The 25199-nt window shown below is 37.4% G+C and overlaps 8 protein-coding genes and 1 non-coding gene across 18 annotated transcripts; 4 read left to right on the plus strand and 5 right to left on the minus strand.

Moving 5' to 3' along the window:
• The first annotated feature begins 60 nt into the window (after positions 1–60).
• On the plus strand, positions 61–4628 carry UBA 2 (ubiquitin activating enzyme 2). Its single transcript, NM_120729.4, has 7 exons — positions 61–179; positions 331–661; positions 1003–1220; positions 1414–2208; positions 2418–3286; positions 3368–3800; positions 3887–4628. Exons 2-7 carry the CDS (start codon positions 340–342, stop codon positions 4481–4483), a joined length of 3234 nt encoding a protein of 1077 aa, NP_568168.1. The 5' UTR covers positions 61–179; positions 331–339; the 3' UTR covers positions 4484–4628.
• A 7-nt stretch (positions 4629–4635) lies between these two features.
• Positions 4636–5631, minus strand: AT5G06470 (Glutaredoxin family protein). The gene has a single exon (NM_120730.2). The coding sequence runs from the start codon at positions 5477–5479 to the stop codon at positions 4760–4762; it is 720 nt and encodes a 239-aa protein (NP_196265.1). The 5' UTR covers positions 5480–5631; the 3' UTR covers positions 4636–4759.
• A 416-nt stretch (positions 5632–6047) lies between these two features.
• Positions 6048–7478, minus strand: AT5G06480 (Immunoglobulin E-set superfamily protein). Its single transcript, NM_120731.3, has 4 exons — positions 7242–7478; positions 6966–7067; positions 6624–6784; positions 6048–6427 (listed from the first exon to the last, which is right to left on the minus strand). The coding sequence occupies exons 1-4, from the start codon at positions 7330–7332 to the stop codon at positions 6320–6322; spliced, it is 462 nt and encodes a 153-aa protein (NP_196266.1). The 5' UTR covers positions 7333–7478; the 3' UTR covers positions 6048–6319.
• Positions 7479–7876: 398 nt separating this feature from the next.
• AT5G06490 (RING/U-box superfamily protein) lies at positions 7877–9088 on the minus strand. The gene has a single exon (NM_120732.2). It carries the CDS (start codon positions 8688–8690, stop codon positions 8097–8099), a length of 594 nt encoding a protein of 197 aa, NP_196267.1. The 5' UTR covers positions 8691–9088; the 3' UTR covers positions 7877–8096.
• Positions 9089–10562: 1474 nt separating this feature from the next.
• On the plus strand, positions 10563–11485 carry AT5G00345. Its single transcript, NR_144124.1, has 3 exons — positions 10563–10586; positions 10703–10772; positions 11364–11485. It is a non-coding gene; the product is annotated as an uncharacterized misc_RNA (transcript).
• Positions 11486–12544: 1059 nt separating this feature from the next.
• On the plus strand, positions 12545–13306 carry AGL96 (AGAMOUS-like 96; the record flags this gene model as incomplete). Its single annotated transcript, NM_120733.2, has 1 exon — positions 12545–13306. The coding sequence occupies one exon, from the start codon at positions 12545–12547 to the stop codon at positions 13271–13273; it is 729 nt and encodes a 242-aa protein (NP_196268.1). The 3' UTR covers positions 13274–13306.
• Positions 13307–14923: 1617 nt separating this feature from the next.
• NF-YA10 (nuclear factor Y, subunit A10) lies at positions 14924–17165 on the plus strand. Of its 7 annotated transcripts, none has more exons than NM_001342881.1 (5): positions 14924–15161; positions 15477–15732; positions 15905–15996; positions 16092–16298; positions 16375–17165. In NM_001342881.1, exons 2-5 carry the CDS (start codon positions 15540–15542, stop codon positions 16690–16692), a joined length of 810 nt encoding a protein of 269 aa, NP_001330575.1. In that variant the 5' UTR covers positions 14924–15161; positions 15477–15539; the 3' UTR covers positions 16693–17165. The 7 variants fall into 7 exon arrangements, with proteins under 7 accessions (NP_001330575.1, NP_001330576.1, NP_196269.1 ...); NM_001342882.1 differs by having other exon boundaries at positions 15489–15732; NM_120734.4 differs by having other exon boundaries at positions 15511–15732.
• Positions 17166–17281: 116 nt separating this feature from the next.
• AT5G06520 (SWAP (Suppressor-of-White-APricot)/surp domain-containing protein) lies at positions 17282–19473 on the minus strand (the record flags this gene model as incomplete). Its single annotated transcript, NM_120735.2, has 2 exons — positions 17282–17473; positions 17557–19473. The coding sequence occupies 2 exons, from the start codon at positions 19471–19473 to the stop codon at positions 17351–17353; spliced, it is 2040 nt and encodes a 679-aa protein (NP_196270.1). The 3' UTR covers positions 17282–17350.
• A 277-nt stretch (positions 19474–19750) lies between these two features.
• Positions 19751–25062, minus strand: ABCG22 (ABC-2 type transporter family protein). 4 transcript variants are annotated; one of them, NM_120736.3, is made up of 11 exons: positions 24916–25062; positions 24304–24723; positions 22952–23022; positions 22308–22543; positions 22065–22220; positions 21803–21986; positions 21416–21724; positions 21037–21324; positions 20662–20946; positions 20471–20578; positions 19751–20376 (listed from the first exon to the last, which is right to left on the minus strand). In NM_120736.3, exons 2-11 carry the CDS (start codon positions 24704–24706, stop codon positions 20161–20163), a joined length of 2256 nt encoding a protein of 751 aa, NP_568169.1. In that variant the 5' UTR covers positions 24707–24723; positions 24916–25062; the 3' UTR covers positions 19751–20160. The 4 variants fall into 4 exon arrangements, with proteins under 4 accessions (NP_568169.1, NP_850781.2, NP_001031843.1 ...); NM_180450.2 differs by having other exon boundaries at positions 19848–20376; positions 24304–24925; NM_001036766.2 differs by having other exon boundaries at positions 19848–20578; positions 24304–24938.
• Between the last annotated feature and the right edge of the window lie 137 nt (positions 25063–25199).

Raw genomic sequence — 25199 nt, forward strand, 5'->3', positions numbered from 1 at the left:
AACACAGGCTGATTCTGAATTCAGCACAAATAGTTTCAAAGCCCAACAATCATCGCCCAATTTTTGTTATATACCGCCGCTTCTTTCTACACAACCTACAAAGCCAAAAGCTTAGTATACTCTCTCTTTCTACTTTAACAACAAATTCGCCGCTTATCGCCTCCGATCTTCTCTCAAAGGTACGGTTTCGTTTTCATTTCCTCCGATTCTCGTTTCTTCTTCAGATTCCTTCATCGATTAGCTCTAGGAACCTTCTCATCGGAATTCATTTATTGTCTTTGTTTGTTATTCGAAGCTTCTTCTGTTTATTTGATACATATTCTCTTTCAGTTACTCTATATGGAACCATTCGTTGTTAAGGAGAACATCATCGCATCTGCTTCTTCGCCGATGAAGAAGCGACGGATCGATCACACTGAGTCAGCTGATGGTTCTGCGATTAACGCTTCTAACTCCAGTAGCATCGGTTTGAACAACAGCATCGGTGGTAACGATACGGTGATGAGCATGGCGGAGTTTGGTAACGACAACTCCAACAATCAGGAGATCGATGAAGATCTTCATAGCAGACAGCTCGCCGTTTACGGCCGTGAGACTATGAGGAAGCTTTTCGCTTCCAACGTTCTCATCTCTGGGATGCAGGGCCTTGGTGTTGAGATTGGTAACGATTTTTGTACTTTTCGTTGTTAATTTCTGCTTGCATGTTATTCCTGTGCTTGTCCTGCTGGTTGTTAAAGAGCTTCAAGCTTGAGCAAACGTATTTCGTGATTAAGCTGTTTTGATGTTGTGTGTACATTTGGGCACTTGAAGTTGAGATTGTAAAATTGGTATATTAACTTGTTAATCCTGATTTTCTAATGAGTTAGTGACACATTATATAATGGAAGGATTATTCAATATTCACTATAGATTTGTAATGAACTAATGACTGGTATAGCTCTTTATTCTCTTCGTTATTTCCTTCTTTCTGATGGATGATTTTTTTTTTTTTTTCTTATTTAGCCAAGAATATTATTCTAGCTGGTGTGAAGTCAGTGACCCTTCACGATGAAAATGTGGTTGAGCTATGGGACCTATCTAGTAACTTTGTTTTCACGGAGGAGGACATTGGTAAGAATAGAGCACTTGCTTCTGTTCACAAGTTGCAAGAACTCAACAATGCTGTGGCTGTCTCAACTTTGACTGGGAAGTTAACCAAAGAGCAGCTTTCTGATTTCCAGGTATCCAAACCCTTCCTTTATTTGGTTTGTCTTTGCTTCCTTGTTCTAGTTGTTAATAATACTATCATGATTCATGGACATAATTATCTGTAAAAGAGATTAGAGGTGACTGAACGTGGATGAAAACGTTTCTACTAAAAGTACAGAATGTTTGGCTTTAGTGGTTGATTTCTTTTTTTTTTCCTTGATGCAGGTTGTGGTATTTGTGGATATCTCTTTTGAGAAAGCGACAGAGATTGATGATTATTGTCACAGTCATCAGCCTCCTATTGCATTCATCAAGGCTGATGTTAGGGGGCTGTTTGGGTCTTTGTTTTGTGATTTTGGACCTCATTTTACTGTTCTTGATGTTGATGGGGAGGAACCTCACTCTGGCATCATCGCTTCTGTTAGCAATGAAAATCCTGGATTTGTTTCGTGTGTCGATGATGAGAGGCTCGAGTTTGAAGATGGAAATTTGGTTGTTTTCTCTGAAGTTGAGGGAATGACAGAGCTAAATGATGGAAAACCAAGGAAGATAAAAAATGTCAAGCCATTTTCATTTACCCTGGAGGAAGACACCTCTAGCTATGGGCAATATATGAAGGGTGGCATTGTGACTCAGGTTAAACAACCAAAGGTGTTGAACTTTAAACCTCTTAGAGAAGCACTTAAAGATCCAGGCGACTTTCTTCTAAGTGACTTTTCAAAGTTTGACCGACCACCTCTTCTCCACTTAGCATTCCAAGCACTTGATAGGTTTTCGTCTCAAGCAGGCCGATTTCCGTTTGCTGGTTCAGAAGAAGATGCTCAGAAACTAGTGGAAATTGCAGTTGACATTAATGAGGGTTTGGGTGATGCAAGGTTGGAAGATGTCAACTCTAAACTGTTGCGGCATTTGGCCTTTGGATCCAGGGCTGTTCTGAATCCTATGGCTGCAATGTTTGGTGGCATTGTTGGGCAGGAGGTTGTCAAGGCATGCTCTGGGAAATTCCATCCTATCTTTCAGGTAAAGACTTTTCTGTTTGGTTTTTCAGGGGCTCATCTGTTCGGTCTTTGTATGTTAAACTTCTACTTGTTGAGCAATGCTGTTCATCTATGTTATACAGGCATTTACTCTACATGAGTCCTATACCAGGACTAAAGTTTCTCTTCCCTTGTTAGTAGTATTTCTTTTATACTTGGTAATGTGGTAATTAGTTTGCATTATTTGTGCAGTTCTTTTACTTTGATTCGGTGGAGTCACTCCCCAAGGAACCTCTTGATGCATCAGAGTTTAGACCACAAAATAGCCGTTACGATGCACAGATCTCTGTATTTGGGTCTACTCTTCAGAAGAAACTCGAGGATGCCAGAGTTTTTGTTGTAGGGGCTGGTGCTCTTGGATGCGAGTTCTTAAAGAACTTGGCTTTGATGGGTGTGTCATGTGGCACCCAAGGGAAGCTAACTGTCACCGATGATGATGTAATTGAGAAGAGCAACCTGAGTCGTCAGTTTCTTTTTCGAGATTGGAACATAGGACAGGCTAAATCCACAGTTGCCGCAACAGCAGCAGCTGGAATAAATTCTCGCCTCAACATTGATGCTCTGCAAAATCGTGTTGGACCTGAGACCGAGAATGTCTTTGACGACAGCTTCTGGGAGAATTTGACAGTTGTGGTGAACGCTTTGGACAATGTCACTGCAAGGCTTTATGTTGATTCAAGGTGTGTGTATTTCCAGAAGCCTCTCCTCGAGTCAGGAACCCTAGGTGCAAAGTGCAACACACAGATGGTTATCCCTCACCTCACTGAGAACTATGGTGCCTCGAGAGACCCACCAGAGAAACAGGCTCCAATGTGCACCGTGCACTCATTTCCTCACAACATTGATCATTGCTTAACATGGGCTCGCTCTGAATTTGAGGGTTTGCTTGAGAAAACACCAGCTGAAGTTAATGCATACCTCTCAGATCCTGTTGAATACATGAAAGCGATGAGAACTGCTGGTGATGCCCAAGCAAGGGATACTTTGGGACGTGTTGTTGAGTGCCTCGAGAAAGAAAAGTGCAATTCATTCCAGGATTGCATAACCTGGGCTCGTCTGAGGTACTCTCTGTTGGCCCACACCCTTCATTGAGACTATATGTAAAATGATTTTCTTCTCTTTACATAATTGCTTGCTTACAGGTTTGAGGACTACTTCGCCAACCGTGTGAAGCAGTTATGTTACACATTTCCTGAGGATGCTGCTACTAGTACAGGAGCTCCGTTCTGGTCTGCCCCAAAGAGATTTCCTCGCCCACTCCAATTCTCCTCAACCGACCTGAGCCATATCAACTTTGTCATGGCTGCATCTATCTTGCGAGCAGAGACATTCGGAATCCCTACTCCTGAGTGGGCTAAAACCCGAGCAGGACTAGCCGAGGCTGTGGAAAGAGTAATTGTCCCCGACTTTGAGCCGAAGAAAGATGCAACTATTGTGACAGATGAGAAGGCTACAACTTTGTCTACAGCTTCAGTCGATGATGCAGCAGTAATCGATGAACTAAACGCAAAACTAGTGCGGTGCAGGATGAGCTTGCAGCCAGAGTTCAGGATGAAGGCAATCCAGTTTGAAAAGGTGAATCATAAATGTATCCAAGTATCTTTCAGATTCTGTATTTGAATTATAAGAGCAACAAACTAACATTATTTTGCTGTTCTTAGGACGATGATACCAACTACCACATGGATATGATCGCTGGGCTAGCCAACATGAGAGCAAGGAACTACAGTGTTCCCGAGGTGGACAAGCTTAAAGCCAAGTTCATAGCCGGAAGAATCATACCCGCGATTGCGACATCAACTGCAATGGCAACAGGTTTTGTTTGCCTTGAGATGTACAAGGTCTTAGACGGGTCACACAAAGTAGAAGACTACAGAAACACATTTGCTAACTTAGCACTTCCGCTCTTCTCCATGGCTGAGCCGGTTCCACCTAAAGTGGTGAAGCACCAAGACCAAAGCTGGACTGTTTGGGACCGGTGGGTGATGAGGGGAAACCCGACCCTAAGGGAGTTGCTAGACTGGCTAAAAGAGAAAGGGCTAAACGCATACAGCATATCTTGCGGAAGCAGTTTACTGTACAACAGTATGTTCTCAAGGCATAAAGAGAGGATGAACAGAAGAGTGGTGGATCTTGCAAGAGACGTGGCTGGGGTTGAATTGCCTGCTTATAGACGTCACGTGGATGTTGTAGTCGCTTGTGAAGATGATAATGATGCTGACGTTGATATCCCTCTCGTATCAGTCTACTTCGCCTGATTAGAGAATTTTAATTAACGTCCCCAACGAGAGAAGCTTTTAATAATTACTGTATTCTTGGGATATGAAGTTGAGTTTCAGAGATAGAGAGAGTTTTGATGTATGAGAATAGAGTTAACTTCTTAAAATTTAGAACTAAATTTTCAAATTTGGTGTTTTTCACTTATTCATTACAAACATAATACGATTAAACAATCCTAATACAAAACGTTTTTCTCACACATCATTTACTACAAAGTTAAAAATCAGATAGTTATTATTAGCTTATAACAGCAACTACGTACAAAGAGGACATTTCACAAGTCCATTCTCATTACATTCTCTGCATCTTGTCCACATATTATCATTACTACTCTCTTCATCGTGATGCTCTGCAAGCAATCTTGTGCTTCCATTGCAGCTAGAACATATCAAAAACCTTTCGTTCTCGCAAGACTCGCAAGGTGAATCAACCTGTGAGATTCCTTGTAGTAGCTTCTTCAGCTTCCCGTTCTCGTTCAATGCCACAACTTCTTCTGCTCCACCAATGTACCTACCTCTAATGAACAGCCTCGGAGAGGTAACTTTCCCACCAAGCAACCTCCACATCTCTTCTCTAAACTCTGAATCCATGGAAACGTCTCTCTCTCTATACATCACCTGGTGATTCTCCAACAAGAATCTCACTCTTCTGCAAGCTTCAAATGTTTTCCTCACACTTCGCAGGCCCGTCGTGTAGAATACAACCGAATCTTCTCCTCCGGGTGGGCAATTCTCTTTAAACTCCAGAAGAATCCCTCTTTCTTCTTCAAGATTATGTTCCTCTGCATCCTCAAGCTCTAGTAGTGTTGGTGTAACACAACCTTTGCTTTGACCAGATTCAGCGACTATTTCGTCTCTTAGATGATGGATTGTGCGATCAATGGTACTCTTATGAAGAGTTAAGCTTTGCTTCAACGTCTTGACAGTGGTGATGAGTTTGATTTTCTTCACCAATCTTTCCTTCATTCCCTTCATTGCTAACAAAACTTGGATCTTTCAAAAATCTGAAAAGAGGATTTAGAGAAGAATTCTGATCAAGATAAGATCGGGTACGAGAACAAAAACAAAACAAAACTTAGTGGCTAATGGGTTCTTCGTTTTCAGGTTTCTTCTTTGGTTAACGTGTGGGTACCCAATTTTGATGAATAAAGTTTCAAAAGCTACTTTCTGGTTTAGCTTTCAAAAGTCTTTCTTGATGGGTTTTCATCAGAATGAAAAAAGAAAGAAAAAAAGTCTTTGTTTTTTTTTTGTGTTGATGGGTCATTGCTACAATAATGTAAGATGTGATGATAAAACTCACACCTCAATTACAGAAGACAAAAGACACTCATGACATGAGTAATGATTTTACCCAATCAACCCAATTTTGCCAGAAGGCTAAAAACAAAAAAGGAAGATGTTATAATGGAGCTTTAAGAAATATAAATCTTTCTGGTAAGAGTCATCAATTGATTTAGCCTGTCTTGTCTTTTACAATTCCAGAAACGTGCAATGATGTAAGATTGGTAAAGAAGCTTAGCTTTAGCTAGCTTGCAAATTCGAATTAGTCAAAATTTTCTATTTAATCATATACTTTACTCTGATTACTTTTTCGCATTACATATGATGGTTGAGACCTTGTCAGTTATACCGTTCCAAGCATTTGACTGATTGCCATAAGACCTGGTGATACATCTTATGGTGAAGAAAGCACATTCACATTGGTGTCCAAAAAATAAGATCACCTTCACATTCAGGGTCTGACATAACTGATATAGAAAGAATTAACAATTTTCCTAAACTATCTATACAATCACCAATACAGGTGAAGCTGCTCTAAATGTCAGCCACAGATGCTCTGAGTCCAATGTCGAACGAGAATTTGATGCATGTTAACTCCTTCTTCTTTGCATCAAGCATCTTCATTTTCAGCAAGTATGAACCCTGCACAAGAAAGGTAAGATTAGAATCTGTTATCTTCCTGTTTTTGTACCAGATTTTCGACAGTAATATGCAACATTAAGACATTCAACCTAAGCCATCTTATATCTCTCGATACAAAGGTAATCCTTATATATATATTGGCCATCCATTATGAATGCAACACATTCCACAAAACAAAGCAATTATGAGAACTTACAGGAGGAGTATAACCAGGAAGAACTTGAGAGTGTGCAACCAAGAAATCTCCGGTTTGTATAGGACAACTAGTCTCAGTGCAGAGGTCATGAGTCTCAGAGTGAACATGCCATCCAAAGTATGAAACTTCAATCACCAGCTTCCCAAACGAAATCTCACGGCCTTTAAATTCCCCCAAAACAATGAAACAAAAGAATCATAATCATAAACAGTGATTGTTCAACTCTACTACGAATCAAGACACATGAGTACAAACATCCTAAGCAGAAACCACATTGTATCATTGGTATCAATATAAGCCCAAAATCTTAAGATAAAGACTGGAAACAGTAATGAACAAAACCTGTGTTGGCAGAGATGGTGAAAGTAGCTGGCTCGCCTGGTGCTATAGGATTAGGAGATATATCAACCTCTTTCACTTTAACTTCATACTCTGCGTTCTCTTCTACAATCAAATCAAGCAGAATCCAAAAGCAAGTCAGACAAAAACAAAATTTCCCTGAAAAAAAATCGAATTTTTACACCGACCAATATGAGCCAAAAGCAAAAAGCATCGAACTTTAGAACTCAATTTGAATTCAAAGCCATCACGAGGAGAAACGGAGGTTGAAACACGTACCACAGTAATGGACATCGATGGCTACAATCGGTGAAACAAGGAGGAGAAGAAAAACAGCAGCGAGAGGAAGAATGGCGAAGATCCTCGACATGGTGATTGATATAAATCTCTCGGAAGCTATAAGAGGAAGATGATGATCAAAGCAGCAGCAGAGTAGAGTTGCGGAATCTTTGGATTCATATATTCAAGGAATGTAGGAAGAGATCTGGACCGTTCTTTTAGCTAGGTCAGAGTTTCTGGAAACGGACGGCTCGATTTCATTGTTTGGTATGAATGTGATATACACTTAAATTTATTTAGGATAAACATGCTTATTAATGTTATTTATTGTAGTAATTATCTCATTTTTAATCATATTTATCTCTTACATTTTCTATAGTTTTTTGCGCAATTGTTATTTGCTTTGTTTAATAAAGTTGACTTTGATCTCTGTTTTGACTTTAGTCTTTTACCATAATTAACGGATTACTTATTATAACGCTTTGCTGAATGAGAAATTGAGAATGGTTACGTTGAGGTAGAATTCTTTTTGCTTTTTTGAAATTTCAATAGTTTGGCACCGAAAAATAGTAAGCCTTGCCAACTTCGACTCTACTATTTGCTATTTAGTATTTATGCAGCTACATTTCTTCATTTCCTTTTCTTTATAAGTTTTCGCCTCTTTTTAGAAAATATGAAACGTCATGGTCTTGCTCCACCTCTCCTATATATTATTTAAAATATTTTTGCTATGAAGAATATAATGCATGTTTGTGCAGAACCAAATAAAAATCGTGAAACTTTACAGCTTAGATATTATTATATACTATATAAAAAAATTGTCAACAATAATTTCTTTTATAAAACGCGACTAAGTCAAATATCCATCATTGGCCGGCGGGAAAAGGGAACAACGTCAGCGACAGGTGTCATCGCCGGTGATGGTAACGGAGACGTACGGCAAACGGGACAAGTAGGATGAAGCCTGAGCCAAGGGTCAACGCAATTGTCGTGGAACAAGTGGTTACAATCGGGCAAAACCCTGATCATGTCCATTTTCTTGTAATCCGCAAGACATATAGAACAACACGACGTCGTACTCGATTCCTTTTGTAAGCTATAACTCACACGAGCCTCTTCGTACGGGAGCTTAGGAAAACCCTTGATCACCTCCTCGGTTAGCCCCAAGACTTCGACCACAACGGTGTCGCTTTCATCATCTTCGAAGTCGAACCGTTCTTGGCCAGGTGGTAACGTTCCATTGCTCTCTCTTTGCCGGCGTCTTGTCCTAGGAGTGGTCGTGGGAGAGGCAGAGATATGGCTTCGAGTGCAATAGTAAGAAGTTAGGGTGATTGTGGTAATTAGCATAAGTATACCAATGGAGACTCCGATCCCGTAAGCCAATCCACCCATCCTATCTGTGTTCGTTAGCCAGTGGCCGGAGTAAGGTGGCACCACCGTCGCATTCATTACGACGGTCAGAATTTTAATTGTAGTCTGAAGAAAAAATGATGAGTATACGAGGAATGTAATGAATGTTTTCGTTAATGTATATGTTTTTTGGTCATCACGATGATGAAGCTTCGGAGTCAACGATAAGATGTAATGTCATATAGCTTTGTTTTGTTTGGTATAGGGTGATTTTAAATATATTAACAAATAGTTAACCAGTGGAGTTGATTAAGCGCTTTTACAGATATTCAAATTATTGTTAAGACTTAATCGATCATTTAAAGAGGCTAGTAGTCAATCATAGATTTTAGTAAAATATTAATCCACTGTAACCCATTGTTTTTCAATGTTTTTTTTATTAATTATATATCTACGTATTACAATAAATCATGGCATGTTGAATGCTTGAATGAAATGACGTATTTGATCGTTTTGTTGGCAGCTTCCGCTCACCACTTTAATTAACTACGATATTGCTTTATTTACTACTAATTAACTACGATCGTTTTGAGTGGTAACTTTGTTAGCTTAGCTTGTGTGCTTATCTTGAGTAGATGAACTGAAATATGTGTCTTATGATATATGATTCCTTAGATTTATAATTTTGAATGTAATCCTAAACATGCACTTTTCATTTTTTTAATAAGAAATATCTACATTTTAGCCAAAAAAAGGGAAAAAACATGTGGTAACAAAATTTGGTAAGACCGTAAGAGTATCGGTGCTAACCAGAAACATTTGATAGCAGTTTTGATAGTAGCTAGTTGAAATGCATGTCGATCCATATCCAATTTGTTTTTTCAACTACATTCTCATAAAATAATTTTATCTTTTCCTAGCTAGTATCAAGTACTAATTAATTAGGATTAATTATAATCCTAGCATTACATATATATCACATAGTAATTATTTATAATTCACTTTATCCAAATATACATCACCTTGAAAATGTTTTCGTTTCAAGAAAAAGGTACGTAATTTTTTTAAAAATTATATTGATTGTAAACATGTAATTTCAAAATTTGTTGAAAATGATGATGTGTCCACATTGAACAGATAGTTTTGAACTAATATACGTATAATTTTGGGCTTTATATATTTGGGCTTTGGGTTATCCATAAAGATATATATGCGGAACATATACTCGATTGTTTATCTTAAACCTAATTTTATTTATTTTCAATCGCCGCTTTTACTCTGGTTTGTATGTGTCTTGATAATCTAGAGATTTTGTTTTTAACGAAGCTTTAATCTTGAAATTTCTTAAATCCTTTAATGGTGAGTAATTCTCTCTTAAATTACAGTAATACACTATTATCTAGGTTCTTGATATATCACATGTTTAAGTGAGATTCAAGTTTTTTTTTTTTTTTTGCTAAGAAAGATTCAGTGAGATTCTTAAAGCTTTTTTTTATATAGGTTCTTAAAGCTTTTTTTTTTGTTTAAGTGAGATTCAAGCTTTTGTTTAAGATATTTACTGTGTATTTGGGAATGTAAATTTGGGAAAGTGGCCTAATTAAGTTTGTATGTGCTTGTTAATTAGTGCTTTTTTACGAGGTTGTAATTTCATGTAAGTTATAGTAGATATTGTACTGTTGTGGATTGTGTTGATGTTTGTGTGGGCTTGTTAGTGTTTTATCGTATTGACAACTAGCTATGCACAAATCTAGTTGTCAGTACATGATTTGATTGGGTAGATATCTAATATCTAGTATCTGATGAGGGGAGGAGGTTTAGAGCATCTCCAGATCAGTAGAAATTTCATTTAAGAGTTTTTATCAATCTATTTAGTTTTAAGTAATAAATAAGACAGAAGTAATTATACATTTAAAATCATGAAGAAATAGTGAAAACTTTGTTAAGAACTCTGCGATGGGAGTACTTTTAGGGTTTGGTTATCTTGGTTTAGTTTTGGTTTGGGGACTGCATTTTGCAATTGCTTTCTCTAGCTCATCATTATTTACCAAATTCCTCTTGTTAATTGAGTCACGTCTTCATTAACCATGTTTTTTTTTCTGTTGGCTCAGCAGTATGCATTCTAATTGGATTTGAAAGGTGAACATAGAATCAATATTTAAAGGGGGTGCAAGCAAGTGATCGGTAAGCTGAACCTATTAAAATCTCATATTTCCTTCTTAATTACTGATATCCTCCATTAATACCCCCGACTAATATTTTCTTATGTATCCATTCCATTCTGTTTGCGCGTACGTAAATATCTTTTTTCAATGTTTTGTCGTTCCTCCTTTTTACATCTTTTATCAATTTTATTATATTTTCTACAAATCACAAATTAATTATTAAGGTTTTAGTATCTCATTTCATACGACATATTTGTTTTCACCTATATATGCAGCCATGCAGGATCTTTTAATCGAAAGAGTTCACCTCGCCACAAAAAAAAAGTTAATACTACTATTTATTTCTTAGGTTGTAGCCTTGTAGGTCATTGCTCTTATTTTAATATAATTAGATTAAAAAAATAGACATGTCACATGTTCTCTATTTCTTCAAACATCTTGATTATGATATCTAAATTCTAAAGTTTTCAATTATTTTGTTATCTATGTTATAAATATATACGTTAACACAATTAAGAATATACGAATATTTGAAATCATCACGATGGATTTGTAAGATTATTTTATATGTTTTTACAAAAATGTAGCCTAATCAATATCTTTTTTCTAGGTCTCCATGGACACTATACGTACACTCGAGTGCTGAGGGAACAAGCAAACACGATGGCATCGTCTGTGTATCGTACTTAGAGGAAAAGCTGCATGCATGTATTCTCTTTTTTTTCCCTCAACAGCATTTTTTCACATACAAATAGATCTATATATATATATATACATATATATCTTACTATTTTTTTTTTTATCTTACTATTAAAAAAAAAAAGCAGAAAATTCTTAAAGAAAAGAAAGTGCTGAATGTTGATGATACTTAAAATACAATTGACATATTGTAAAACGAAATGAAAAGCTACATGAAAATATGATAATATATATATATATATATATATATATATATACATTTTTAACACATTTTGGCAAAAAATTCATTTGGCTTATGCATTTATTGTAATTCTCTTGACATTAAATGATTTGTGTCTGTATTATATATTTTCGAAGTCCAACAAACTACGATTTACAAATACTTAAAACTGTTATTTTCCAGGTCCATATGGACTTTTACATATAGATCCACTACTTTCGTCATTAGATAAGCCCAATTACAACAAAAACGTTGGCAACACTCTCACATTACTATTCTTCATTTGTTTTATATATTTGGTAAGACAATCATTAATGCTTTCACAAAATTGCAAAATTTTCTGACTAAATTTATTCCATAAAATTCATTCCAAATTCATTCCAGTAAAATTGAAATTTTTAAACAATAATATTATTACAAAAAAATGCTGTTTAATTTCACATGATAGAGTTATATGGTAGAACGGTTTGGATTGATATTATGGAATATATACCACGCGTAAAATCTTAAAATTAAATATAAAAATATATTTCTATAATCCTAAACTTTAAACAATATTATATTAGTCCACGATTATAAATGTTTACCAAAATTAGTACTATATCACTTTTACAATAAATTATTATATAAAATACATAAAATAAAAATATTGCCCCGCGGTTAAATCCTAGTAGAATAGAGGAGAAACATACTATTTTCCCACTAATTAAGTTACCAAAAAATCTATTCAAACATTTCTCAATTGGAGACTACAACCATGGAAATTCTCCCCGTTCAACCTCTTATCCTAGGCTTTTCTTATATAAGACCACACCTAGGATGCTTAGTTTTCACACCACAAAGAAAAAAACAATTCCAAGTGATCCTTAGCCATGGCTCGGAAAAAAGTACGAGCTGCATGGATCCGTGACGATAGGATGAGGAGGGCAAGCCTCAAGAGGAGGTTAACGGGGCTTATCAAAAAAGTGAATGAACTGTCCATTCTGTGCGATATGCGCGCTAGTGTGGTCGTTTTCAATCGAGAAGAAGAACAATTGACGGCGTGGCCATCTCCCGAGGCAGCTAATTCACTCATCGACAACTTTTATTCTCTAACCGACCATGAAAGGACCATGAAGGCCGTTGATCCGGAGTCATACGTCCAGACCGTTATCGAAAAGATTGAGAAGAAACGAGCCGATACTCGGAAGGTTATCACGGAGTTTGAGATGGACGAACTCATGTTCCAAGTCCAAAATGGTCGTGAACTTGCTGATCTCTCCCCAACCGAGGCTGATAAACTAATACCATATGCGGATAAGAAACTTATGTGGTTGAGTAAACGGATGGGTTCTACGGGGGTCGACGCCCTGAGGGCTTCGAATGTTGCGTCTGGGTCAGGTGGAAATGGGTTAAACATGATGGAAACTGGAAGAAGTTTCTATTATGTTGATAAATGGGTCTTCGTTGATCCACAAGTCCAAAACCCTTGTGATGTTGAGACTCATTTACCCACAATGGTCAGTGGCTTAGACCTAAACATGGAACCATCTGATGAAGACTTGGGGACCTATAAAGGAGAGAGCAGCATGGCCGGTGGTGCTGAAGACGATGCCGAATGAAGCTGCCGTCAAAGTTGACATGACAACTTGTCTTGAAGTTTTCTTGAAATAATTAATGTTGTTCTTTTTCTATTATTGTTGTTTTTCTTGCTCGTTTCGTATCTCTAGTTTTTCTATGTTTTGGTCAAGTTTTTATCATGTCTCTTGTTATGTGTTAAACTCTTGTATTTGCTTGTCATGTCAACTTAATTTTAATCGAATGTTTGTTTCTTTACTATTCTTTGCAGTTTTGAAGAACTCATCCGTATTTAACAAATTTGTGCAAAATGTTAGGGCATTTTTTTTTAACTTTTCCTAATTTTTCTAGAGCATCGTATTTTAATAAGATAATCATTGTCATGCTATGCACGTAAATTATTAGAGATATTATCATTCTCATGCATCGTACATAGTTTTGTTCATTTTTGGACGCATTTTGAAACTTAAAATGAAACATCTATATGCTACGTTTTATTATCTATTTATGGTCAACACTTATATTTTCCTTAATATAATCAATTCATTTGTTCTCCTATAACAAATTATTTTAATTACTATGGACTTGTATCCTATTAATTTGTGTTAGTGTTTTTATTGTATTATTACCCATTCAACCCCCAAAATTGCAAGTTGTTTGCAAGAGAAATTATTCTCATTTTAACGACTAAGTCGCTTGGCTCATGCACCTTAATTCAATTGCATTCAAAAATAAGAAACTTTAATGTGAAAAATGTTTAAACTTTAGAAGCTAATGAATATATTTACTTATTATTTTCTTTGTTTGACCTCTCTTTATTATCAATTAAAGTAATAAGTTTGACTATCTCTAAATAATGAAATGTTATGATATCATAAAAGGAATGCATGACCCAAATGTAGGAATAAGAATTTATGGGGCATGCATATCTAGTTTTCTATATAAACCAATATACATATCATAAAAATAATTAAAAGGAAATATCTTAATTACTGTATTTAAGAAGTAAAAGAAAAGAAATCTTGGTGTATTTTTTAAGAAATAAAAGGAAAGATATCATTTTATTTTCTTTGACAGCTCATCAGGTTATTTTCTCAAAAGGGCAGATGATAAAGTTAGGATAAGTGTCAAAGAATACTTATGTTAAATTTAGAAGGAATGATATCATATATAGGATATTTTCCTCAAATTGATGAGTGTTGAAATGAGGTTCATTTGATGGGCCGATTTAATCCGACCTAAGTAACTACCCAATTGAGTTGGGTATGTAGCTATGATGGGCCGATTCAAATATGGCTCAGAGGCACTAGCACTAGTAGTAGCATAGTTGTTGTAGAAAAATAGGGCTTAAAATGGGCCTTCATTAATGAGCTTATTATGTCGGTCCATCTGAAAGGAGTTTTTTTTTTTTTTTTTTTGTGTTTCAACTTTTTTCTCAGAATGTTGTCAACCAATCAGAGTATTCAAACGGTAGAAGCCATACTCATAACAGAGTAAAATATATTGTTTGGCTAAAGAAACATCGGTGAACACTCAAATTTAATCAGAAGGGAACAAAAAACAAACTTGACGACAAAGCAGTACTAGTAGTACTGTTACTTGATGGAGATGATTATGAATGAAGTGGGATCATTGCAGCTTGTGGAGAGAGCACGTCAAGCCAACGCTACAGTTAACTAGAGCAATAATTCTGTCTCTTTTATTTTTATGTCACCTACTACTACTAAAGAAAACATTTTCTAATAAATATTATAAAACAAAAAATACTCGCATGAAAGTTGAAGGTGATTGGTTGATGAAGCTATTGTTGTTTCCATTACACTTGTTCACTCATCTCTTTCTCTCTCCTTCTCTCTGCGGATCTTTGTTTCTAATTTGGAACCGACATAGCTCCCAACTAATAGGAATCTCAAGCTTCTCACTCTCTCTTGTGTAAGTTTCTTCTACTTATGTTTTCTTTACTCCATTTTGGATTCTTCTTCTCTTTATTGTGTCCTCGAGTATCTATTGTGGATCTTGTCTAGCATTTTTCACATTAATGTTTCGTTTGACGATTTGATTTTTGGGTCTACTTTTATAGTTTCTCCCAAATTTTCTTTCTTTAGACAACAAAGTCTGTTTCTTGACTGTGAACTTGAGATGGGTTCGTGTGCTTTGCTTTTAAAACTAAAGTCTAAAAATTCTTTCCTTGTTAAGAGTTTTTACACAACTAAGAGAAGTCTTTTAGTTGTTGACTTTTTTTTTTAGCTTGTTCAACAGATATTTTGTGGCTCTCTTTCAGTTTTCCATTGGACTTTTGGAACATAAGCTATGCAAACTGAGGAGCTTTTGTCGCCACCACAGACTCCTTGGTGGAATGCTTTTGGATCTCAGCCGTTGACTACAGAGAGCCTTTCCGGCGAAGCTTCTGATTCATTCACCGGAGTTAAGGCAGTTACTACGGAGGCAGAACAAGGTGTGGTGGATAAACAAACTTCTACAACTCTCTTCACTTTCTCACCTGGTAAACTCTCTCAACTTTCATATGTAATGGGAGCTTTCGGATTGTTCTTACTGAATTCTCTAAGTGGGTATCAATTAGCCTTGAAAGAAGACATTACCTCTCTGTTTCTTGCACATTACAGAGTGAATGCAAATGTTTGAAGGTGATTTTATTTATGCTGTCATTGATTTAGGTGGTGAAAAGAGTTCAAGAGATGTGCCAAAGCCTCATGTTGCTTTCGCGATGCAATCAGCTTGCTTCGAGTTTGGATTTGCTCAGCCAATGGTAGAGTTCTCTTGCAGTGGAACATCACAAAGAAAAACTTTCATTTCCCTTTAATTGTTTTCTTGAGTATTTGCTGTGTTTTGTTTTCATTGTAGATGTACACAAAGCATCCTCATGTTGAACAATACTATGGAGTTGTTTCAGCATACGGATCTCAGAGGTCTTCGGGCCGAGTAATGATTCCACTGAAGATGGAGACAGAAGAAGATGGTACCATCTATGTGAACTCAAAGCAGTACCATGGAATTATCAGGCGACGCCAGTCCCGAGCAAAGGCTGAAAAACTGAGTAGATGCCGTAAGGTAACTTATTGAAACTATCTGATCATTTTTTCAGTTATGCATTCAAAAAATGTTGCCTTATGTTATGATGTTTCAGCCATATATGCATCACTCACGCCATCTCCATGCTATGCGCCGTCCTAGAGGATCTGGCGGGCGTTTCTTGAACACCAAGACAGCTGATGCGGCTAAGCAGTCTAAGCCGAGTAATTCTCAGAGTTCTGAAGTCTTTCATCCGGAAAATGAGACCATAAACTCATCGAGGGAAGCAAATGAGTCAAATCTCTCGGATTCTGCAGTTACAAGTATGGATTACTTTCTAAGTTCGTCGGCTTATTCTCCTGGTGGCATGGTCATGCCTATCAAGTGGAATGCAGCAGCAATGGATATTGGCTGCTGCAAACTTAATATATGATCAGCAGATAGGGGACAAGACATGATTTGGTTCACCAGTCTTTTGTCTTGTCCCTTATCTTTCAGCCAAACGGAAAGAGAACTTGTGTCTTGGAAAAAAGACATTGAGTTTCCTTGGTTTATAAGATTGGTCCTTTTACCATCCGTTTGGCTGTAAACAGGCAAATCATCTTTGGCTCATGCTTCATCAAGTTCTTATCTTCGTCTGTTTTCTTCTACGCATCTTCATAAGATCTCTGAACTAGTGAATAACATTTCCTAGCATCATGTTTCAACTAGTGTGTGTTGTAAGAAACTCTGCCTTATTTCCAGATGATGTATTGTGTGTAACGTGTTTATGAAACAAACGTAAGACTTTCAAGTTAATGTGGTTTTTATGTAACAAAGTTAAAAGACTTTATTTCCATTGTCTATTCTCATCCTGATACTGTGTAAGAAGAAGCTTGTGGTTTATGTAACAAAGTAAAAGCCAAACTTCAATAAAAAAAAAGAGCTAAAGCACATATTAAACAGATGTTTAAGATTAGAGAGACAAAAACTTGCCTCAGAACTAGCTGCCAATCCAGAACAAACTTAAAGTCAATTTAAAGATTAGTATTAAAGAGAAGTTTGAAAACCATTTCCCTGCATTCTCCCACCATGCACCTTCTGTTTCTCTTCTATTTGTTTGCTGGAATTTGGATCCCCCCAGCTGTTTTATCCTTCAAACTTGCCACGTTGTCCGGTAACGACTGCCCTGTGAAGTCAATGACTTGCCATTCATCATCGATGGTAGAGGAATCCTGAAAATGTATGACTGCCATGATTAGATACAAGTCAAGTTGAGAAACAAAAGACTCTAAGAATCAGAACATTAAACAATTACCGGATGTTGATCAGCAAGAACAGGTGATGACTCGTTTTTTAGAGGCAGTGGTAGTGGAGGAGACGTTTCAGGCGTATGTGGTGGTTGCATTTGTGTTGAAAGGTGTTGAGGTTGTGGGACGTTAGCAGAATAGTCTGCATCCTCCAAACGAGCAAAACAGTCAAGCAAATCAATCATATCAATATCCACTCCCTCCTCTCGCTTTTCCAATTGAAGACAACTGAGAAAACCATCAACAACGGTCGCCGTACAATCATCACTCTTGCTCAGCATTTTGGAAGGCATTAAAACCCTTGAATACGCAATAACAAGCCCATTGTAAAAACTGAACCTGCTATTATTAGTTGACTCCAAAAACTTAAACTGAGGGTTCCCAACCACTCTCTTCCTCAAACCCTGCACAAAATTCATCCCGTACCGCGCCATAAACTGTGCTGTGAGCTTAATAATACCAAGCTCCTTGAGTGTGATCTCCTTTTCAGGGAATTCAAATCCAAAACCGAAAGATCTCAGAACATTAGGTTGGATATCGTGAGCTCTATCTTGATTCTGAGCACGGTATTCTGCAAGCTTGAGCTGATAAAATGCGTGATAAGGGTCAGTGCTCCACACAAATCTGTGTCTTGCATCATTCATACTAAGTTCCATCATCTTTCTTTCAATCTCCAACCCATTTTTGGAAACAATAAGTGCAGTGTTCTCGACACAACTTCTGATTTCTGGAGGTGGCTCAATAGGTGCCACACTCGCAGGAGCTTTATTTGAATTGCTTTGACCCGATTGCAAATCATTCTGTGGCCTAGGAGGTGACATCATCCTCACTGGAGGAGAACATGAAGGTTGAGGAACTTGAAGTTGAGTAAACTGAGATCCCAGTTGAGGCATAATTAGCGGTGGTACTGTTGGCATCATTGGATGGTATTGTTCAGGTCGTGGTTGCAACACGCCACCGTCCACGTTAGCAAAAAACTCTAAAGCATGCAAATCAGTCAAAGCCATCTCCACTGCATCTTTCTTTTCAACAACTTGATCAAGAAGCTTGAGAAAACCAACAACAACTTCCCCCAAACCAGCACCATTCTTTCTGGAACGCCTTAACACTCTCGAATACCCATCAACAAGCCGCAAGTAAAAAGAGCACTTGCTATCAGTTGACTTAAAAAAGTCAAATTTAGGGCTTATAAACACTCTCTTCATCAATTCTGTCCGAAAAAGGGTCCCATAAACTGCCACAAACTGTGCTGTGAGCTTAATAGTATCAAGCTCATTGCGCGTGAACGTTACCCCTCTAGTAAGGAATGCAAACTTGACAGGAGCCGGAGCTCGTAAATCATTAATGGACATGTTAGCAAAGTATTCATAAGCATGCAAATCAGTCATAGCCATCTCCACGTCATCCTCATCCTTTACAGGCACTTGAGCAATAAGCTTGGAGAAACCATCAAAAACTTCACTCTTCGTCTTCAGCTTTTGGGAAGGCATTAACACACCCTGATACCCGAGAATAATCCGCGTGTAAAAACTGTTCCTACTGTCAGTTGGTTTCAAAAACTCAAACAGAGGACTCTCAACAACTCTCGTCGTCAGTTCCCTCTGAAAATACTTCCCATAAACAGCCACAAACTGCGCTGTGAGCTTGATAAGCTCAAGCTCCTTTCGCGTGAAAGTGATCCCTAGAGGAAGGTGTGAGAAGTTGACAGGTGGAGCCAGCAGAGGCATATCCAAGGATGGAGGCCAAAGATAGTCTTGTGCATCATGAGTAGCTGGAGTGTCAGGACTTAAGCTCCTGAATCTTGAATCATTCACAATTTTGGCCAAGTTCCTTATATTAACAAGACGCGTGCTTTCTGAATCCGCCCCAACTTGATTTGAATTGTTTTGCCTCGATCGCAAATCCTTGTGCATCGAAGTGTACATATTTTTTTTCTACAACCAGAGAAACATTAAAAATCAGATTCAGAGAGAAGGGACAACTACTGAGTGAGAGAGAGAGAGAGATTAGGAAAAACATATAAGAGGAATCGGAGAGAGATTAGAAACACCGTACCTCAGCCTGTGACTTGGAGACCTAAAGCTTGGAAACGAAGGAAGCGACGAAGAAGAAATCAACTGTGAGCCCTAGCCCCTAGGCTACCACTATTTATAACCAAACTCCTTTGGTGGTTTTCTAATGGGCCTTGATTGGGCTTATAATTGCGGTTCATAATAAATAATTTTATTATAATTTCTACGATTTAATCAATCACAACAACCCCAGTTACTCGGAAGTCAGAACTAAAACCGGAACAGCTATACTAAGAATAATTGGATTGGAATTTAAGAAGATCAGATCCAGCCACAAGGTTCTTCTTGTTAATAAACTTTAACCAATTTTAGATTCGAACTACAATTACAAACTTGAACATATATATTTATCTCCAATCAAGACATCTATCACCATCCAATCATTATCAAACTCACAACACCTTTGTAATTAAGCAAGAATAATCTTAGGACCAATCTCTTAATCATTGTCAAGGATTGGTCGTGTCAAGATCATCAAGATCTGATGCACTCTTTTTATGCTTCTTCTATGTTATTTGATTTCTTCGTGTGGAAAATGGGTTATGTTACGATCTTCATTTGCCTTAGAGACAGATACGCGAGGAGGCGATAACCGAATATCATGACAACGAGTGCGGCTACTTCAGTTAGTCCGTTGTCTATTCTCATCCCGTTGATGGACACAGCGAAGTCCTGATATTGTACTTTAAGAAGAAGCTTGTAGGTGTGGTAATTGAAAGATAGATAACGTATCCACGATATGAAAACCGGCACTTTCTGTGTAGACACAGAAAAGGAAATCAGTAAAACAGGGGAAATCAAGAAACAGGGGAAGTTAAAAACAGAGGAAATCAAGAAACAGAGGACTTGCCTTGACGAAGAATCCTCCGGCGAGCATGAATGTCATGACAGTTACTGAAGCCAAAGTCGTAGCCTTCTTTAAATCCATTAAAATGGCACCAATTGCAAGTCCGAGTCCCTAGCAAAAAGAATCAAAATCAGCATTTTGATTATACTTTTTCTCGTTGATTAGGGTTTTTAATAATTTTAATCTGAATATACCTGAGCTGCGATGATGCAAAGGAAAACTGTGAGCATGCTCAAGAAGAAGGGATATGGGCTGATCCGAAGACCTGTCATGAAATAGACGACAAGAAGGAAGAGAGAAGGTAGAATAAAGTCGAGAGGGAGATCACTCGTGGTTCGAGCTAGGAAATATGCGCTTAATCTGTACATATCCGCTGCTCTCTCCTTATTTAACATCGCTCGCTCTTGCGGAAACGCAAAGATCGCTGTGAAAACAGGGAAGAATCCCCAAAAAACTGCTATGAAGAAGAGCAAACCAGCCTGCAACAAAGAAGCATAAGAATGTAGAGAATGATATTAGTATAGTGTGCATAAAAAAAAAGTATATTTCAAAACCAAATGATAACATACCTGATCTTGTAGTCCCATTGGAGTCCTAATGTCCGACTGCCACCAGAGAAGACCTAAAATGACAGCTGTGGAAAGAACTTGCGTAACACGCAACCAACTGAAGTATTCGTGTCGCCGTTCTTTGAGTCCTCTGCAGAATAGTATGCAATATTGCTCCCACCAGCACGTTCCCCATTGGCGCTTTAGACGCGTACTTTTGGCCTTAGCTTCTTCATCGAGTGGCACAGGATCCAATAGTTTCTTCTTCTCCTGTTCTGCAACCCTAGTCTCGTAGGCCTCCACTAGATACTGCTTACAGTTTTTCCGATATATATATCAGAACTCAATTTGGTTTTAGGTAATACTGATTTACTAGAAATGTTGTTGCTTCTATAATTACCTCATGAACAGCAGCAGGAGATGGCTTGCCAGTTTGAGTTTCTCTACCTGAATTGCCAACTTGAACTCTATCATCTAACTCAGAAGGTACAGAGATATCGTTGATGTTACCGTTGGCAAGATCGAGCAAGAACTCTGCAGGATTCATGGCGATAAGAGGAGAGCATCCAATGGAAGAGAAGTAATCTAAAGCTTCTGATGATTTTCCAAAGTAGAGAAGACTTCCTCTTCCTAGTAGAATCAGCTTGTCAAACCTATGGAAGAGCCTACTCGAGGGCTGATGTATCGTTGTGATCACGGTTTTCCCCGCCTGTTCCGAACATATTTTCGTCAAAGTTCAGAAAACAATCAAAGCAAAGATAGTAATTGTCTGAACAAACAAACAAACCTCGGCGATGTCATGGAGCATCAGAATGGTTCTAAGAGCAGTGGTGGAATCTAAACCAGAGGTTGGTTCATCAAGAAGTAATAGAGAAGGATTAATGATGATCTCGTTTCCAATAGAAACTCTTTTCCTCTCTCCACCTGATACACCACGCACGAATGCTCCACCAATCATAGTGTCTTGGCATCTGCAACCATCCAAGTTATTAAAATAAAAACCACATTTAGTTTGTTAATGTTTGGAACCTCTATACGAGCCAGCATACCTCTCTAAACCCAACTCTTGGATAACGTCTAAAGCTCGTTGCTTCTTCTGCTCTCTCGTAAGAGTCTTGGGTAAGCGCAGACGAGCAGCATAGGTTAGCGTTTCTTTCACGGTAAGATGAGGAAACAGAACATCATCTTGAGTCACAAACCCAATCCTGCCACCAAACCAAGAACCAATTGTTAAATCTTATATGTATTCATTCATATAAGAAAATGTGAGTTTAAGAGCCAAAAACACTGACTTGCTTTTCAAGTATTTAGAGTAAGGCTTGTCGTTGTAAGTAACAGAGCCTCCAGTAGAGGATTGAGAGATTCGACCAGCAAGTAAGCTAAGAAGAGTTGTTTTGCCACTCCCTGAGGGTCCCATGAGAGCAAGAACTTCACCAGGATTCACACTCCCACTTATCCCAGTTAATATCTCTTTCTCCACAGATGAAGTCAATTTCTTGATCACCACTTTGTATGTAACATCCCTGAACTGCATCAATTTCACAAAAACCACTACTAAGTCTTGAGATTATATATACATAACTCATGAAAATGAAACCTATTTAAAAAAATAAAAAGATCGTATTACACATTTTCGCTTCTTTTCCCCCCTTAATTAGTCTAATCTTAACTATGGATATCTTAAGTCTTGTACATAAATTTCATGTAAGATGAGATTATGTACAAGACCTGAAGCTGATGAAAAGTAGATACACAGAGATAGAGACAAATGTGTGATATTCTTTTGATCTCCTCTCAGTGCCTGTGCAAACAGAGAAGATCAGTACCAAAGAGATCATTCCCATACACGAAAACCACTAGCTACTTACTATACTTCAGTCCAATTTCTAACATTTCTTTTGCTCTTTTATTGTTTTGGTTTGATATAATTATTTACCTTGAGAAAGATGGGCAATGTTGGTTCTGCTTGAAACTTAGGCTTCTTCTTTCCCGCTTCAATATCTTCGGCTGAAACAGTTACGTTACACTGTTGATTCATCGTTACTTAATAAACCAAAAGAAGTCGGTGACTCAGTGAATGAATCTTTAAGTGGGTGATTTTTAACACCTAAACACTATGGTAAGTGAGCTTATGTTATACGATGTATAAACTATAAGTTGGCCAATCTTTGTCAGCCAGCTAAACGCTTTTACGTAAGATTTGGACTTTGAGGTACACTATTGACAGATTACAACAGACCAAACACTAAAAACTCCAAAAATGGGACCCATTATTGACTAATTAGTAGAGATATATTTGACTTCTTCTCACCTATTTTTATACCTACTTTAGTCATAAAAAGCTGTTAAAATGTTGGTGAATCAATCACTACGTGACGTTACAAATCACTAGTTTTTATTTTGTTGCTTTTTATTGAAAGATTCTACCTACATAAGTATATATGCACAAACACTAAGTGAAGGCGAAATGAATCATGAAGACTTGCTACTGTGATGGACTGATGGTTATCAAATAAACAAAGAGAACAATTACGAACGAGTTTATGAATTATGACAAACTAGTGGTGAATTATTGACTTTTTATAACAAATGCTCAGATTGACAAAATACCAACATATATATAATTTATAAGTAAAAAAAACAAAGTACTATTTAAGTGGTAGGCATGCATCTTTGACAAAATTAATTAGTATTTCTTTAAGCAAATTAATGTCATAACTTTTGTTAATGTACGATCTCTTTTAAAAACAGTATCGGGCATTTGATAGCACTTTCCTTATCTTTTCATCATATAAGATTTAAAGAATAGTTTGCACTCGAATAAATATTAAATTACAATAATCATTTCGAACAACTGGGATTGACAAAAATCCATATTTTATACAACAAGTATCGTATGTATAATTGCAAGCACCACTGAATAAGCCATTGAAAAGTGAAAAGAAAATAAAAAACAACAAAAAGAAAGTGAATTTAAAAGAAAAAAAGTGAAAAGAAAATAAGTGGTGGGAGTTTCAGTTGCACGAGAAAGAGAACACGTGGAACAAATTAGAAGGCCAATTGTTTTGGTCTCTATTAAATAAAGTAATTTATCCAAACTCTCTCATGCAAAAAAGCAAAGCAACGCACACCAATCATGTATCCGTTGTTATCATTATTATTGTATCATTTAATTGCATGTCTTAATGACCATACTACCCTCTCAGTATGGGAACATAGTAACTCAAATGACCAAACTACCCTTGGACTAAAACTAGTGACTAGTGAGATAAAGTTCGCACGACTTACGTATCATCTCGTCGTCGCTGAACGGTTTAGAGTCGGAGATTTCCTCCGGCGGCATAGCAAACCCGGTGAAGGAAAATGAAAGACCGAGCGATGCGCTAGACGCACGGCTCAAAGCTGCGCCGCTACTCACTTCCTCTAGCTCGAGCTTAAGCTGAGCGCTCCTAGACTTCCTTATGTGTGTTCCGGCGCCGCTACTCCTCCCCGGAGACATCCCCATCAACCTCCGGCTTGATTTCCTCGACAACGTTCCTCCTCCTCCAACGGCTGCTGGAGCCGTCGCAGGCACACCATTAGCGTCCATGGAGCCGTGAGGTGACCTTATGTCTGCTGCAACCGTCTCATATAGCTGCTCCGATCGTGTTCGAGCTAAACCGGAGGCCAAAGGTGGCTTCTCCATTGACATTTTGACCTTTTCAAAAACTGTCGACCAAAAATCATAATCTTTAGCCAAAATTTATAACCAATATATACGTTCGAGATCATATATAGAACTTATATGTATGTATATATGGAACATAAACAAATGAACAGACATAAAATAGAAAAGAAAAAAAAACAGGAATGACTATAAGAAGATGGGTATGATTTTTTCTTAGGATATAGAATCGATACCTTTGGGGAACTAAAAGATAAAAAGTGTTTCCACTGTTTGAAAGAGGTTTGTTTTTATGGAAGAGACGATGTTAAAGCTTGAAACTTGTGACACCCTTTCTAAGCTGCTTCATCAACCTTCTTTATATAGTAGCATTTATGAGTGCCTCAACTCCATTTACGATAATATCCTTATGATCAACTTTTCATACATCTATATATATTATAATATATATATATATATTTTTTTTTTAATCATTGATTAGTTCATATCTTCTTATACCTAGCACAATTTACATTACCAT

The sequence above is a fragment of the Arabidopsis thaliana genome, chromosome 5, assembly GCF_000001735.4.
Source record: "Arabidopsis thaliana chromosome 5, partial sequence".
Lineage (NCBI taxonomy): Eukaryota > Viridiplantae > Streptophyta > Magnoliopsida > Brassicales > Brassicaceae > Arabidopsis > Arabidopsis thaliana.